Source organism: Chiloscyllium plagiosum, chromosome 6 (assembly GCF_004010195.1).
Source record: "Chiloscyllium plagiosum isolate BGI_BamShark_2017 chromosome 6, ASM401019v2, whole genome shotgun sequence".
Taxonomy (NCBI): Eukaryota; Metazoa; Chordata; class Chondrichthyes; order Orectolobiformes; family Hemiscylliidae; genus Chiloscyllium; species Chiloscyllium plagiosum.
The window spans coordinates 93,682,093-93,698,899 of NC_057715.1; the positions used below are offsets into that span (position 1 = coordinate 93,682,093).

General features: G+C 40.8%; 1 protein-coding gene across 3 annotated transcripts in view; it reads left to right on the plus strand.

Annotated features, from left to right (window-relative positions):
- The window catches only part of LOC122550834 (serine/threonine-protein kinase Nek5-like), a 96,371-nt gene that overhangs the window by 14,403 nt on the left and 65,161 nt on the right, over nt 1-16,807 (plus strand). For 2 of the 3 annotated variants that reach the window (XM_043692147.1, XM_043692148.1), the window contains exons 3-6: nt 5,823-5,919; nt 7,300-7,397; nt 12,293-12,376; nt 13,789-13,859. In XM_043692147.1, the coding sequence (XP_043548082.1) occupies nt 5,823-5,919; nt 7,300-7,397; nt 12,293-12,376; nt 13,789-13,859 (350 nt within the window). The remainder of the gene's footprint in view (nt 1-5,822; nt 5,920-7,299; nt 7,398-12,292; nt 12,377-13,788; nt 13,860-16,807) is intronic. The other variant, XM_043692149.1, reaches the window with a different exon arrangement.

The following is a 16,807-nucleotide window of genomic DNA, read 5'->3' on the forward strand; positions in this document are numbered from 1 at the left end:
TCACTTGCTAGATGATTATAAATCCTATCTCTTATAATCCTTTCCAAAACCTTTCCTACAACAGAAGTAAGGCTCACTGGTCTATAATTACCTGGGTCATCTCTACCGCCCTTCTTGAACAAGGGCACAACATTTGCAATTCTCCAGTTCTCTGATACTAAACCTGTAGATAATGATGACTCACATATCAAAGCCAAAGACTCTGCTATCTCCTCCCTCGCTTCCCAGAGAATCCTCGGATAAATCCTATCTGGTCCAGGGGACTTGTCTGCTTTCACTTTTTCTAGAATTGATAACACCTCTTCATAACTGACTTCAATCCTTTCTAGTCTAATATCTCGTATCTCATTCTTCTCCTCTACAATATTCTCCTTTCCCTGAGTGAAACCAATGAGAAATGTTCATTTAGCACCTCTGTGATCTCCACGGGGTCCACACTCAACTTCCCACTTCTGTCTTTGATTGGCCCTATTCCTACTCTAGTCATCCTTTTATTCCTCACATACCTATAGAAAGCTTTAGGATTCTCCTTTATTCTATTTGCTAAAGACTGCTCGTTTTCTGTCTTTGTTCTTCTTAACTCTCTCTTTAAATCCTTCCTAGCTGATCTGTAACTCTCATCGTCTCATCTGAACCATATTGTCTCATCAACACATAAGCTTCCTTCTTCTGCTTAACAAGAGATGCAATTTCTGTCATAAATCACGATTCCCTTACCTTATCACTTCCTCCCTGCCTGACAGGGACATACCTATCAAGGACACTCAATATCTATTCCTTAAACCAGCTCCACATTTCCATTGTCTGCATCCTCTGCATTTTGCTACCCCATTCTATGCATCCTAATTCTTGCCTAATTGCATTATAATTGCCCTTGCCCCATCGATAACTCTTGACCTGTGGCATGTATCTATCCCTTTCCATCGCTAAACTAAACGCAACTGAATTATGATCACACTCTCCAAAGTGCTCACCTACAACTAAATCGAACACCTGGCCTGGTTCATTACCAAGCACCAGATCCAGTGTGGCCTCCCCTCTTGTCGGCTATATTGATATTACAGTCCGTCCTTAAATAATGAATATCAATATTCGTTTAATCTAAAAATTCATTAACTTCATGATTACTCAAATGAAAAGATTGCTTACATCCCAAAGTCAGCTCTGAAGCACATTCCACAGTTTGGAGGGAGAGCGAGTGAGTGGAAGGGGTTGAGGGGTTATGTGGGTATATATAGTGGTGTATACTAAGGAACAAGTAGCCCAGCAGTAAGTATCTTCTGACCATACTGCAGATTTTAGCTGCAGGATGTCTTGTAACTATTTTCTGTTGCTAAAATCTGCATGTAGACAGCTAGATTGACAGCCTGGTTGCATGTTCAGTGTAAAAGCATAAAATCAGGATGCAGCAGACATGGAGGGGATGGGACAGTTATGGCGACATCTAATCATGGAGACTGGGGCAATTGGTGTTGGGAGGTAAAGGTGATGGTTGGTAGGGTAGGATGGTCAGGGGAGAGCAGACAATAATTAAGGAATTCTGTTTGAGGTGTCAGGTTCAGATCATACAGGTAGGATGCATTTAACTGCAAACCCCTGTTAGGATTGGAAGATAGAACAGGAATACTCAGCCCACAATAAATGTTGTAAAGACATATATCTCATGTAAAAACAGATTATTGCAGATGCAGTCTGAAATAAAAACAGAAAATGCTGGAACTGTTCAACATAGGGCTGCCCACATCATTTCCCTAGTCTCATGGATTCAGCCCTTTAGCCTCCTTTCACCTACTGAGTTTTCTGTGGCCAGGGAAATCCTGTCCATTGTGATTAAAATAGAATTACTGTTACAATAAAGGCACATCACCCCAACATTTTACTGAAATGACCAAACAGCCTCCTGACAGTGATTTGTCTCCTATGCCTTATCCCACCTGTGTTCAAACTGTTTGTGGTAGTTTTGATTTTTTTTTAGCTTGTTTTGTTTTTAAACACTGGAACAAAATCCACATATTTTCAAGAAATAAAATTATTTTATTTGTGTCCCACGTCATTGACATTTATACTTGTTATTTTAGAAATAAGCCTGGTAAAGCTGGAAGAAAATGCAGCTTCTATCAATGCATTAATATTTTTACCATAGTTATTTTTGCTTAAGTAAAATAAATACATGCATTAGTTCAGTTGAGCTTCACTGAGAGAAGGATTTAAATAATTACTTGGTTGAACAGAACTTACATCGCTAAAAGGAGACCAGAAGTTGAAGCTTTTTCTCACGCACTCATCAGAACTTGCAATAGAACTTGTCAGAAACATAGGTTTTCAGTGATTTGGAGAAGCAGGTGTTCGACTGGGGTGGACAAAGTTAAAACTCACACAACACCCAGTTTTGTGTGATTTTTAACTTGGTTTTCAGTGTAACTCTTAGCACAGTCTGGATTGTTTAATAAATGATTGTCAATATAAGAACCATACCTAATGGTTATACTTTTGTGAGACTTTCAAACATCACCCCAATATTGTTCTTTGAAAGTTGTGTCACTGGTGGATGGGGTGGTTTAGCATGCTTGCCTCCATTGCCCAGACCATTGAGTATAGGAGTTGGGATGTCACATTGAAGTTGTACAGAACATTGGGGGTGCCACTTTTGGAGTACAGTGTACAATTCTGGTCGCCCTGCTATTGAAAGGATATTATTAAATTGGAGAGAGTTCAGAAAAGATCTATCAGGGCATTACCAGGACTGGAAGGTTTGAGTTATAGGGAGAGGCTGAATAGGCTGTGACTTTCTTCACTTGAGCATAGGAGATTGAGGAGTGATCTTACAGAGATTTATAAAATCATATGGGGCATGGATAAGGTGAATAGCAAAGGTGTTTTTCCTGGTGTGGGGGAGTTCAAAACTAGGGGGCATATTTTTAAGGTGAGAGCAGAAAGATTTAAAAGGGTCTTGCGGGGCAACATTTTCACAAAGAGGGTGGTTCATATGTGAAATGAACTGTCGGAGGAATTGGTAGATGCAGGTCCAGTTACATTTCAAAAACATTTGGACAGGTACAAGAATAGGAAAGTTTTAGAGGGATATGGGACAAACACAGGCAAGTGGGACTAGTTTAGTTTGGGAAACTTAGTCAGCATGGACAAGTTAGACCAAAGGGTCTGTTTCCATACTGTATACTCTATGATCCTATCACCTGATGAAGGAGAGTCGCTCCGAAAGCTAGTGTGCTTCTAATTAAACTTGTTGGACTATAACCTGGTGTTGTGTGATTTTTAACTCTATGATCCATCATGCTGCACACTGCAAATGGTCAATGGGAAGTGTTATTTAATACAGTTGATATCTTGCATCACACATGTCACATGACTCATTTACATGAGAGGCAACATTTCTTTTTGGCTTGACGGTACTTCACTTACAAGTATGAGATCATCACCTGCACCTGCAGTGTGATGCATTATGCTTGCTGGAAGCTACATACATATGAGGGTGTAGAGGTGTACTGTATCCTTAAGAGAGAGAGGAAGTTAACAAGGATTGACTGAAAGCACAGAGTGTGCTGACCAAATTAAAAATGTAATACTTGGTTGAAACAAATAGCTGGAGTTGTGTTGCCGTGGAACAAAAACAAATTCAAATTTGGCGAATCAGTTTAAATTTTGCCCTACATACCAAAATCCAATCGAATTTGAATTTAGTGATTTTATGACATCAAATCAAATCTGATGTTTCAGAGTTTAAAACTGGACATTTTGAACAGTTAGAGGGAGAACTGCAAGAAAACCAACAAGTCTTGACTGCTAGCCAAATAGCTCTCTGAAAGGTAGCTGTCCATGAGAACTTTGTGCAGCAGAACACCGAAGCCGACCTAGAGAAATCCACAAAGGAGAATTGACAAAGCTGACTGGTTTTGAAACATGATTTTTTTTTGTAAATTTTAATTGGTTTTTTTTTATCAGACCAGTATTGTAGAGTGGGAGATAAAAGATAGGTTTGAGAGAAAGGAGTTGTAAATAATTGTTTTATGTTCTCTTTTGGACTTTAAGAATAAAATTGTTAATTTTACTTTAAATAGTGACCTCTGGGATAGTTCTTTGCCTCTTGAAATTTAACAGATTACAGTATGAGGAAAGCGTCTCTGTGTGTCGGGTTTAAATTCGCAGAGGGGTTTACCCTGTGTCGTAGCAATACACAAATACTCAGGACCTTGTTTTATAGAGATAAATAGAATTTGTGAATATTTTACACCTTTTACAAAAAGAAAGGTTATGGAGACAGCCATACACTACTGTATCCCCATGGCAACACACTAGTCTGAGAATTAAGATGGACAGTTAATCTATTTTATAATTAATTGTTCAAAGATGTTAGTATGCACCTCTGGAGTAGGTGAGATTTGAATCCAGGTCTCTAGACTTAGAGGCAGGGACAGTACCACTGCACCAAACAATCCCAAGGGATGGCAGTTGACTGTTCTTACTTTTTCTCCGTGTCAATTATGACTCAACTAATCAGCATCCTCTTTACATTTGACACGAAATAGCGTCTCTTTTTTCAAGTCTGTTTCTTGTATTGGTGTTTTAACGTGTACAGGATGTAAAGGTTCAACTTCTAGTCTCCTTTTAACAAGAACTGATTCAGTTGTAAAGAATTGTTGTAACAAAATGTATCAAACATGTTCATGCAACTTGTTATTCACCAAACACAGAATGAGTGGTTGTTTTGTTGAATGCCTCCATTCATTTCGCAACTATTACCTTGAGCTTTCCCATTGTTTATTATTTTTGTTCCCCTTTCCAATCCCACTCTTCCCCCTTTATCCTAAGCCTCTAGCACCAATTAAACTTCACAAAAGTTCTAGGAATTGTAACTCATCTTTCAAATAAGCACTTTATAATCTTAGAGATTCATCACTCAGTTTGACAATATCACCGTGGGCGGCATGGTGGCACAGTGGTTAGCACTGCTGCCTCACAGCGCCAGAGACCTGGGTTCAATTCCCGCCTCAGGCGACTGACTGTGTGGAGTTTGCACGTTCTCCCCGTGTCTGCGTGGGTTTCCTCCGGGTGCTTCGGTTTCCTCCCACAGTCCAAAGATGTGCAGGTCAGGTGAATTGGCCATGCTAAATTGCCCGTAGTGTTAGGTAAGTGGTAAATGTAGGGGTATGGGTGGGTTGCGCTTCGGCGGGGCGGTGTGGACTTATTGGGCCAAAGGGCCTGTTTCCACACTGTATGTAATCTAATCATCATTATTGCTTCCATTTTTATGGACAGCTTTTGTTGATGTTAGCTCTGTTAGCATTTACAGCTTGTCTAGGCTAATATTTTAACTATTCTGCCATTATCAGTACCTTTTGACTTGCCTCTTCATTGTTTTTGTCTTTTAACAATGTTGTCTACTCTATAACAGACCTGTCGTTTTGTTTTTAATTCCCCTTGCCTCCATATTTGCTTAAATTGGGGATCAGTTAACTGAGTTAGCTGGACAGCTGGTCAGTGATGCTACCAGCATACGTTCAATTCCTACATTTGCTGAGTATACTATGAAATACTCCCCCCTCATTTGATGTATGGTGAGTCTTGGGTTAAACCACCACGTGTCATCTCTCTCTCTCTATCTATCTCTAATGAGAGGGCAGCCCAAAGATCCAGTAAGACTATGGCCACTTTACCTTTACTTCCTTAAAGCCTGTTACTCCTCTAACCTTTGCCAAATCCAATGAAAGGCCAGCAACCTGATCCATTTTACTGTCCACAGATGCTGCCTGGCTTGCTGATTATTATTACTGTCTACTGATTTCCTTTTTTGTGTTAACTTTCAGATGCACCAGAAAGAAAGAGAAGCTGCCCTTAAGGAAGTGACACTGATGGACAAAATGAAGCATCCTAACATTGTTAAATTTTTGGATTCATTTGAAGGTCTGAAAGAAAAGCCAAATTGTCCAAAATTTTAGTTGTCTGCTTGTTTGACTTAGTCAACCAACAGAATACGAGTCCAGAAAAATAGTTGAAATGCATATCACTATCATGCTGTTCCTCAGAAAATTTCCTAGTCTACTTAACTCTGTGCCTCAACTGCTCAACCATGGGATCTGGACAAAGCTAACACTGAACACCATCCCTTCTTCCTTACCTTCCTTTGCAGCAAGCTGATATTAGGAGAAAGAATCCATAAGGCATTTAAAAAGTGTTACATTAGAAGTACAAACTAATGACCTCAGTATTATGGAGTTCACACATAACCTGGGCTGAGTAGCCCTGAGTTTTGTGAAGTTCAATATTGTTATTTTCTTTTCATGAAAGACCAGGCAATCAACACGAGGAGAGTATTGGTCTCCCATGCCCTGAATACTGCCCCTGCCATCCATCACACAAATCCCTCCAGGAATCTCTTTCAATATACCTTCATACTGATACACAATCAATGTCTTTGGAACTTTTTGCCACAGAGCGTTGTGGGGGCAGACGTCTTGTGTACATTTAGAGAGGGAATCCCTACAGTGTGGAAACAGGCCCTTCAGCCCAACAAGTCTACACTGACCCTTTGAAGACTAACCCACCCAGACCATATTGCTCGACATTTACCATTGACTAATGCACCTAACCTACACACCCCTGAACACTATGGGCAACGTAGCATGGCCAATTTACCTAACCTGCACATCTTTGGATTGTGGGAGGAAACTGGAACACCCGGAGGAAACCCAGGCAGACACAAGGAAATTGTCCAAGCTCCACACAGACAGTCACATGAGGTGGGAATCAAATCCCTGGCGTTATGAAGCAGCAGTGCTAACCACTGAGTCACTGTGCCGGCCCATTTAAGGCTGAGACAGATAGTTTCTTGATCAATAGAGGAATCAAGGGTTTTGAAAGTGGATATGAAGAATTTTGCATCAGATGTGATCCTGTTGAATGATGGAGTAGGCTCAAAGGGCTGAATAGCCTCCTCCTGTTTCTATTTCTTATGGGCATTGGCTGGCCATTTTAATATAGGATAACAGTCATCTCCTCTTGGTAAAATATTGAAGAGGTCTTGGAGTTATAAATAGTGGGACAGTTTTCTTTTATAGCAGGTGAGTTTTTAACTCATTCTGCTCCCACAACTGGTACAACAATTGCCAAGAAATCAAATTAAATCTATGATCTGGGACTGGAAAGGGCTGACTATATACTTTCTTGAAATCTATTTAAAGATGTGAAGATAAAGCAGTATGTTTGCTGACAGGATCCACCTGTGAAAAAAATAGTATTTGGGAATGATTCACAAATGGAATAATATTGGGCTCTTATTTACAGAGGGTCAAAGTCTGTTTATAGTCATGGAATATTGTGATGGTGGTGACCTGATGCACAGAATTAACATGCAGCACGGGGTTTACTTTACCGAAGAGCAGGTAAGAACAAAATTAACTAAACTGAATGGAACACCAATGTTTGTTCCTTGATATACGATCTTGTTTTACTTTACATCAGACTTTGTAAGTTATTTCTTTTTGGAGCTTAGAATGGCATCTATATTCATGGTCATTGACAGCTGAGACACTAATCATTAATCAGTCGGGGGTTGTAAACTGTAGGATTTTCGAACAACTTTACATTTCTTCACGGTGATATATTTCTTGAACTTTCTATAGCTAAATTAAAGATTAGATTCCCTACAGTGTGGAAACAAGCCCTTCGGCCCACCAAGTCCACATCGGCCCTCTGAAGAGCAACCCGCCCAGACCCATTCCCCTACATTTACCCTTGTACCTAACGCTATGGGTAATTTAACATGACCAATTCACCTAACCTGCACATCTTTGGACTGTGAGAGGAAACCCACACAGACATGGGGAGAACGTGCAAACTCCACACAGACAGTTGCACGAGGTGGGAATTGAACCTGGGTCCTTGGTGCTGTGAGGCAGCAGTGCTAACCACTGAGCCACTATGCCACCCCATTTTTTCTGAGCTGCACCTGAAACAAATTCCAACTCATACTAAACTCTGTTGGCTGCACCTTTTTTTGCATTAAATTCTGTTTCCATCACTTTGTCCTTACCCTCCACCCCGGGGGTTGCAGTTACAATGTATTAAAATCAAAATCATTTTCCTTGCTTACAAATAAATGCCTTTATTGCTCAGACCATTGAGCATAGGAGTTGGGACATCATGTTATAGTTGTACAGGGTGTTGGTTAAGCCACTTTTGGAGTACTGTCTACAATTCTGGTGGCCCTGCTATAGGAAGGATTTTATTAAATTGGAAAGGGAGCAGAAAAGATTTACAAGGAATTTACTGGGACTGGAGAGTTTGAGGAGAGACTGGATAGGCTGAGACTTTTTCACCGGAGTGTAGGAGATTGAGGGGTGACCTTGTAGAGGTTTATGAAATCACGAGGGTCATAGATAAGGTGAATAGGAAAGTTCTTTTCCCTCGAGTGAGGAAGTTCAGAACTGGAAGGGGCAAATTTTTAAGGTGAGAGGAGAAAAATTTAAAAGGTACCTGAGGGGCAACTCTATCATTCAGAGGGTGATTAACATGTGGAATGAATTGTCAGGTGAATTGGTAGATGGAGGTAAAGTTACAACATTTCAAAGACATTTGCACAGGTACACGAATAGGAAAGCTTTAGAGGGATATGGGCCAGACACTGGCAAGTGGGATGAGTTTAGTTTGGGAAAGCTAGTTGGCATGAATGAGTCGAGCCAATGTGTTGTTTCTGTGCTGTGTGATTCTATAAGCCCCTTTGGTTTTTTAACAAATCACTGTAGTCTTTTCCAACATTTCATGGCACAGCTTCAGAACTTTCAGAAGAAGGGTCACTGGACTCGAAACATTAACTCTGCTTTCTCTCCACAAATTCTGCCAGATCTGCTGAGTTTCTCCAGCAATTTCTGGTTTTTGTTTGGGAGCATTCAGCCCTTCCTACCCTGTGCAGTTCAATTTCTAAATATCTTTCTGGCTTACTTCTTTCTTCAGCCAATTATTTGATAAAGTATCCTACTCTTCCTCTAATGTTTGATCAGTGCTTTTCTATAGGGAATGCTTTGGGATGTTTTAATACATTAAGGAGAAATACGTGTTGTACTTGTCTAAGCCTTAGTAAACCCTTGAGCTTGGTTTTAGTGAATAATATATGTGAGAGCCTCAAGGTTTGTGGTGCAGTGAGATTGTTAGGAAATCTGGAGGCCTTAATTGAATTTAACAGCAGTACGCCATTATAAACACTTCCAGAGTCCCAGCTGACATCAGTGGGAATAAAAATTAGGCAAGTATTTGCGTTGTCAGTGGAAATCAAAGCTGAAAGTGATCTAGAGGAGGAAGGTAAGTGTAAAAGGAAATAGATAGGGCATGTTAGAAAGGCAAGGTCATGGTGATCATGGGGGACTTCAATATGCAGGTGGACTGGGTGAATAATGTTGTAGGTGGATCCAAAGAAAGGGAATTCATGGAATGCTTACAGGATGGCTTTTTGGAACAGCTTGTGATGGAGCCCACAAGGGAGCAGGGTTTTCTGGACTCAGTGCTATGTAATGAGCTAGACTTTATAAAAGATCTGAAAGTAAGGGAACACTTAGAAGGCAGTGATCATAAGTTTGAAAGAGTTTGAAAGAGAGAAGGCAAAATCAGCTGTAATGGTGTTACAGTTAAATAAAGGTAATTACAGGAGCATGAGAGAGGAACTGACGAAAATTGACTGGAAGCAGAGCCTAGTGAGGAAGACAGTAGAGCAACAATGGCAGGGGTTTCTGGGTGTAATTGAGGACACAGTACAGAGGTTCATCCCAAAGAAAAGAAGGATTATCCGGGGAGGGGTTAGACAGCCATGGCAGAGAAAGGAAGTCAGGAAATGTATCAAAGAAAAAGAGAGAGCCTATAAAGTGGCCAAGAGCACTGGGAAATCAGAAGATTGGAAAACTACAAAAACAAACAGAGGATAACAAAGAGAGAAATAAGGAAGGAGAGGATCAAATATGAAGGTAAGCTAGCCAGTAATATTAGAAATGACAGTGAAAGTTTCTTTCAATACATAAGAAACAAATGAGAGGCAGAAGTAGAAACTGGGCCACTCCAAATTGATGCAGGAAGGCTAGTGATGGGAGATAAGGAAATAGCTGAAGAACTTAATAAATACTTTGTGTCAGTCTTCACAGTGGAAGACATGAGTAATATCCCAACAATTAAGGAGAATCAGGGAGCAGAGTTGAGTATGGTAGCCATTACAAAAGAGAAAGTGCTATAAAAGCTAAAAGGTCTAAAAATCGATAAATCTCCTGGCCCCGATGGGCTACATCCTAGTTCTGAGAGAGGTGGCTGAGGAAATAGTGGAGGCGCTATGATCTTTCAAATATCACTGGAGTCAGGAAAAGTCCCAGATGATGGGAAAATCACTGTTGTAACTCATTGTTCAAAAAAGGATCAAGGCAAAAGATGGAAAATCATACGCCGATTTGCCTAATCTTGGTTGTAGGTTAAATTCTAGAATCTATCGTTAAGGATGAGATTTCTAAATTCTTGGAAGTACAGGGTCACCTGTTAGAATTCTTTGAAGAGGTAACAAGTAGGTAAGACCAGGGAAATCCAGTGGATGTTATCAAAAGGCTTTTGATAAGGTGCCTTACATGAGACTGCTGAGTAAGGTAAAGGCTCATGGTGTTCGAGGTGAGCCACTGGCATGGATTGGGGATTGGTGGATTTAGTAAGGAGAGACAAACCTGTTAGAATTCTTTGAAGAGGTAACAAGTAGGTAAGACCAGGGAAATCCAGTGGATGTTATCTATCTAGACTTCCAAAAGGCTTTTGATAAGGTGCCTCACATGAGACTGCTGAGTAAGGTAAAGGCTCATGGTGTTCGAGGTGAGCCATTGGCTGTCTGACAGAAGGCAGAGAGTTGGGATAAAGAGTTCTTTTTCAGAATGGCAGCTGGTGACAAGTGGGGTCTCGCATAGTCCAGTGTTGGGGCCACAGCTGTTCACTTTATATATTAATGATCTGGATGAAGGGACTGGGGGCATTCTGGTGAAGTTCGCTGATGATATGAAGGTAGGTGGATTGGCAGGTAGTGCTGAGGAGGTGGGGAGGCTGCAGAAAGATTTCGACAGTTTAGGAGAATGGTCCAGGAAATGGCTGATGAAATCCAACGTGAACAAGTGCGAGGTCTTGCACTTTGGAAAAAAGAATACAGGCATGGACTATTTTCTAAATGGAGAGAAAATTCATTAAGCCAAAGTACAAAGGGACCTGGGAGTGCTAGTCCATGATTCTCTCAAGGTTGATTTGCAGGTTGAGTTAGTGATTAAGAAAGCTCATGTAACGATGTCATTTATTTCAAGACAGTTGGAATATAAAAGCAGCGATGTGCTTCTGATACTTTATAAAGCTCTAGTTAGGCCCCATTTAGAATAGTGTGTCCAATTTTGGGCCGCACACCTCAGGAAGGACATACTGGCAATGGAGCGTGTCCAGTGGAGATTCACACGGATGAACCCTGGAATGGTAGGCCTAACATATGATGATCAGCTGAGGATCCTGGGATTGTATTCATTAGAGTTTAGAAGGCGGTGGGGAGATCGAGTAGAAACTTACAAGATAATGCATGGCTTAGAAAGCGTGGACGCTGGGAAGTTGTTTCCGTTAGGTGGGGAGACTAGGACCCATGGGCACAGCCTTAAAATTAGAGGGGGTCAATTTAGAACGGAAATGAGGAGACATTTCTTCAGCCAGAGAGTGGTGGGTCTGTGGAATTCATTGCCACAGAGCTCAGTGGAGACCAGGACATTGGGTGTCTTCAAGGCAGAGATTGATAAATTCTTGATATCGCAAGGAATTAAGGGATACGGGGAGGGTGCGGGTAAGTGGAATTGAAATGCCCATCAGCCACGATTAAATGGCGGAATGGAGTCAATGGGCTGAATGGCCTTGCTTCCACTCCTACGTCTTATAGTCTTAAAAAGCTTGTCTTGACTCTTCCATAATGACTCTATTATTGGGGTCCAGTCATTGCAGGACACACTCTGATTTTAGTGAACGCACCCAAGATGTCATTGGGACACTTGAATATTAAGTAGGGTGTTACCTGTTTTGAATATTAAGTAGAGTGTTGCCTTTTTTGAATATTAAGTAGGGTGTTGCCTGCTTTAGTGAGAACTTCATTGATGCTCAAATAAACATTACAATAACCGCGAACATGCCAGGTGTGGCTGGGAGCTGGGTATTTAAGATTTTAATCCTGAGCTGTTGGTTTTCATAATGAATTGTTTTATACTCAAAAATGCATAGCTGACATTCCATAATCCTTTTTTAGGTCTTGGACTGGTTTGTGCAAATTTGCTTAGGGCTGAAACACATCCATGACAGAAAGATTCTGCACAGAGATATCAAAACACAGGTAAATGTTGGAAGGCCAATAAACTAGCACTGAAATAATAATAATAATTAGATATATTTAGTTGTTTTGGAAGGCATCTGCAATTTTCGGTGTTGCCAACAACTTTTACATTCCAAACATTTTGTGGTTCTAAATACGGATATTTTAAACCATATAACCAGGTACAAGGAGAAAGTGAGGATTGTAGATGCTGGCGATCAGAGTCAAGAGTGTGGTGCTGGTAAAGCACAGCAGGTGTCTCATTCCTGATGAAGGGGTCTTACCTGAAGAGTCGATTCTTCTGCACCTCAGATGCTGCCTGACCTGCTGTGCTTTTCCAGCACCACATTGTCGAATATAACCAGACACTGTCTACTTAAAAGGCTCAAGTATTGAACTGTTGACTGCGAGCATAGCAATATTATCTGAAATTAATAAAAGTCAATATATTAAATTAACACCATGCTATTGTGCATCTGAAGGTTTATAATTCACTTAATGAGAGTTTTCCACATTTTAAAAAATTCAAACTGTGTTATCCTGCACTTGTTCACTTGTCTGTTCTTTGTAAATGGTGTATGGTCCTTTATGCTCATAGATATTGATTTAATACTGTAATATCTTTTTTACTGTACCTTGTTCTCTGTTATTAAAATCCATTTCTGTCATTTGGATCTCTTCTACTTTCTTGATTTTTAAAAATTATTTCTTTTAGCACATAAATTTACAATCTTGGGTTAAGTATTGTGCAAAATATACCTTGCATTCTAAAAAGATTCACCTTGGCACTAAATTAACTTTCTCAGATGGTCGTAGTTTTGAGACCAACTACACATACAGTCAGAGTTAAGGTCAGAAGATAAGATTGAGTGGACAAATGAGAGGCTTCCTTCACACAAGCTGTGGCTGGTTGCCAGCTGCTCTGTTTATTGGTCTTTCGCACCTTTACATGTTCTACACCTTTCAGCATCTGTGTTTATGATGTTTAGATTATGTAATTTACTTTGCTTCCTTCCACATTTTTCTTGTACTTGGTCATTTCCTCATGCTGAGAAATCCTTAATGACACCAGTAGGTCTGCGAGCATGGTCCTTTTGGTAGAATATTTAACCTTTGTTCAATGTCTCTTTGCTGTACCCTGGCTACACCACTTCATGGAATTCCAGGGAACTGAACTACAGTATAAAGTTCCTTTCTTTACCCATATACGTTAATAATTGGCTGTTATATAAAGATATGTTATGCCGTCTCATTAAAGAAATTTTTACCATCCTGCAGTAACTCATTTCAATTTCATATTAAGAATTAAACAGTACTTTTGAACATGGAAAACATTACTGTATTTCGCTAAGACCAAACGCTATGGTTGTTATGGGAATTTAAGCTACTGTGTTTAGTGTGGTGAATAAAACAAAATATATTTTTATCCATAGAACATTTTCCTTTGTAATAAAGGAGTAACTGTAAAACTTGGAGACTTTGGAATTGCACGAATGTTGAACAAGTAAGTTTCCATTAACTAAAACCATTAGAGCATGGGCTTTTGAGCAAATTAACTGTAAGATTGCCATTATGTTATCAGGAATGAAGGACTACATGTTATGAGAAGCATTTGGAAAGGTCAGGAGTACTATTTGAAAAGAAAAGATTAAAACATGACCCAATATGATTTTTCAGAATGATGTGTCAATAATTTTAAAAGTACAAATGCGAGCCTTAGGGACAAAATGCCCTTGATGACACCCAAGCCCCTTACCTCTGTTGCTTCTCCACCTTCCCCATCTCCATCTCTACAACCACCCCCTATCTCCACCTACTCAGTGATCTCCACTCCACCTACACACATTTAAGTCTGGGGAACCATGGCCAAACATCCTGCAGATCCAGAGAAATATCAGCGGAGGCCACTGCTCTCAGTGGGGCTGCAAGTACTGGTTATCTCAGAGGTGGGATGGCAGTCCTAGTGGGGCTTAATTGATTGGGAGGTCCAACAGTGTGCAGGGAGGTGCCTGACTATCTCAGGATTTTAAAAAAATATTCATTTGTGGGATCTAGGTGTTGCTGGCCAGCCAACATTTATTGCCCGTCCTTAGTTGCCCTTGAGAAGGTGGTGGTGAGCTGCCTTCTTGAACTGCTGCAGTCCACCTGCTGTAGGTTGACCCACAAAATCAATGGGGTGAGAATTCCAGGATTTTGAACCAGCAACCGAGAAGGAAACGGCAATATATAGAGGAACCTCAATTATCCAGTATTCAATTGTCTGAATTTAAGATTATCCAAACAAGATTGCAAGGTCCCAATGCTTGGCTAAGCTAGGTTATCTGGCATTTGATTATCCAGCATTCAATTAACTGAACGAAATACCCCCCACCTATGTCCTTCGGAAAATCAAGGTTCCTCTGTATTTCCAAGTCATGATGGTGCATGGTTAGGAGGGGAAATTGAAAGTGATAGTGGAAATTGAAAGTGATAGTGTTCCCATATACCTGCTGCCCTTGTCTTTCTAAACAAGTGGAATTTGCTTTGGGAGATGGCCTCTGAGGATCTTTGGTGAATTTCTGCAGTGTATCTTATAGATGCTACTGCTGCTACTGAGTGTTGGTGATAGAGGGAGTGGTTACTTGTAGCAATCAAGTGGGCTGTTTTGTCCAGCATCTTGAGTGTTATTGGGGTTGCACTCATCCAGGCAAGTGGGGAGTCTTTCATCATATTTGTGACGTGTGTCTTGTAGGTGGTGGACAGGCTTTGGGGAGTCAGGAAGTGAGTTACTCACCACACTATTCCTAGCCTCTGACCTGCTAGTGTATTGTGTGGGACCTCCCAGAAGAAGCAGCACAAGATTTGAACTGGATCTGTAACAATGGATGATAACCATGTTGCACTCATAAATTGCATTGAGTGTCTGTAAAATAGAAGCTTTTAAACAAATGGCTCATAATAGACTCTTTTTACATCATGGAGAAAGTGAGGACTGCAGATGCTGGAGATCAGAGCTGAAAATGTGTTGCTGGAAAAGCGCAGCAGGTCAGGCAGCATCCAAGGAGCAGGAGAATCGACGTTTCAGGCATGAGCCCTTCTTCAGGAAAGAGCCTGAAGAAGGGCTCATGCCCGAAACCTCGATTCTCCTGCTCCTTGGATGCTGCCTGACCTACTGCGCTTTTCCAGCAACACATTTTCAGCTCTTTTTACATCATAATTGTCAGTATCAACAAGGAAATGTTGCTAAGCTACAGACTATTCTGTTACCTGGCTACATTTTTATGATAGTCTATTGCAATATCCAGTAATCTATCCTAATATTTCTTATTGTTCTCATTATGATTTATTCTGCTGCAAAGTTAGTTCTATTATAAGATCATATCATGCATAGCTTCTGCAAATTTTGCAAAGCAATCATATTGATTAGGATTTTATGGGGTGTTGGGTTCCCTACACCTTGGACACACATATAAATACATTGCTTCCTCGTGGTGATCGTGACACTAAAATTGATTGTTCCCCATTTGTCATATGATTTTATATCCACATTTAGGAGTTTCAGTTTATGAAGACTTGTCTTTAGACTGAGACCTCCTTAGAACTCTGTTGCTCATTAAAACCGAATACAAATAAAAATAAAAATAGTAAACTGAGATATATCAGGCTCTAAGCTTACTGTTAGATTATTTTCCACATGTGCTTCTTTCTCCAAATCTAAGAACCTTTTCCCACATTATGCTATTTAAGTCCCATGTGGAGCAGCACTGGATCATCATCATCATGTTTTTAGATTACTCACAGTGTGGAAACAGGCCCGTCGGCCCAACAAGTCCACACCGACCCTCCGAAGAGCAATCCACCCAGACCCATTCCCCTACACCTAACACTACGGGCAATTTAGCATGGCCAATTCACCTGGCCTGCACATCTTTAGACTGTGGGAGGAAACCCACGCAGACCCAGGGAGAATGTGCAAACTCCACACAGACAGTTGCTCAAGGCGGGATTTGAACCCAGGTCTCTGGCGCTGTGAGGCAGCAGTGCTAACCACTGTGCCACTGTGCCACCCTAAAGGCCTCACACGCCTGGACTTAGTGTATTGATGAATTCCTCTCCTCGGTGCTGCTCCTGATCTTTTCAAAACCCCAATTAGCGCCATCTTTTGAAAACTTTAGCCACAATACGCCTTTCCCCTCCAATATCCCTGATCATGGTATTATGTCTCCAATGCATGCCCATCTTGATCACAGTTATTTGTTTAAGGATAGAATTTAATGGTCCCTCCATTAAATGGAGGTTTCATTCAGAGGTGGGAGCTGAAAATCCCATTATCTTCCTGACTCCTGCAGTTCAAACTCCAGGTATGATTTGGAGATGCCGGTGTTGGACTGGGGTGTACAAAGTTAAAAATCACACAACACCAGGTTATAGTCCAACAGGTTTAATTGGGAGCACACTAGCTTTCGGAGCGAC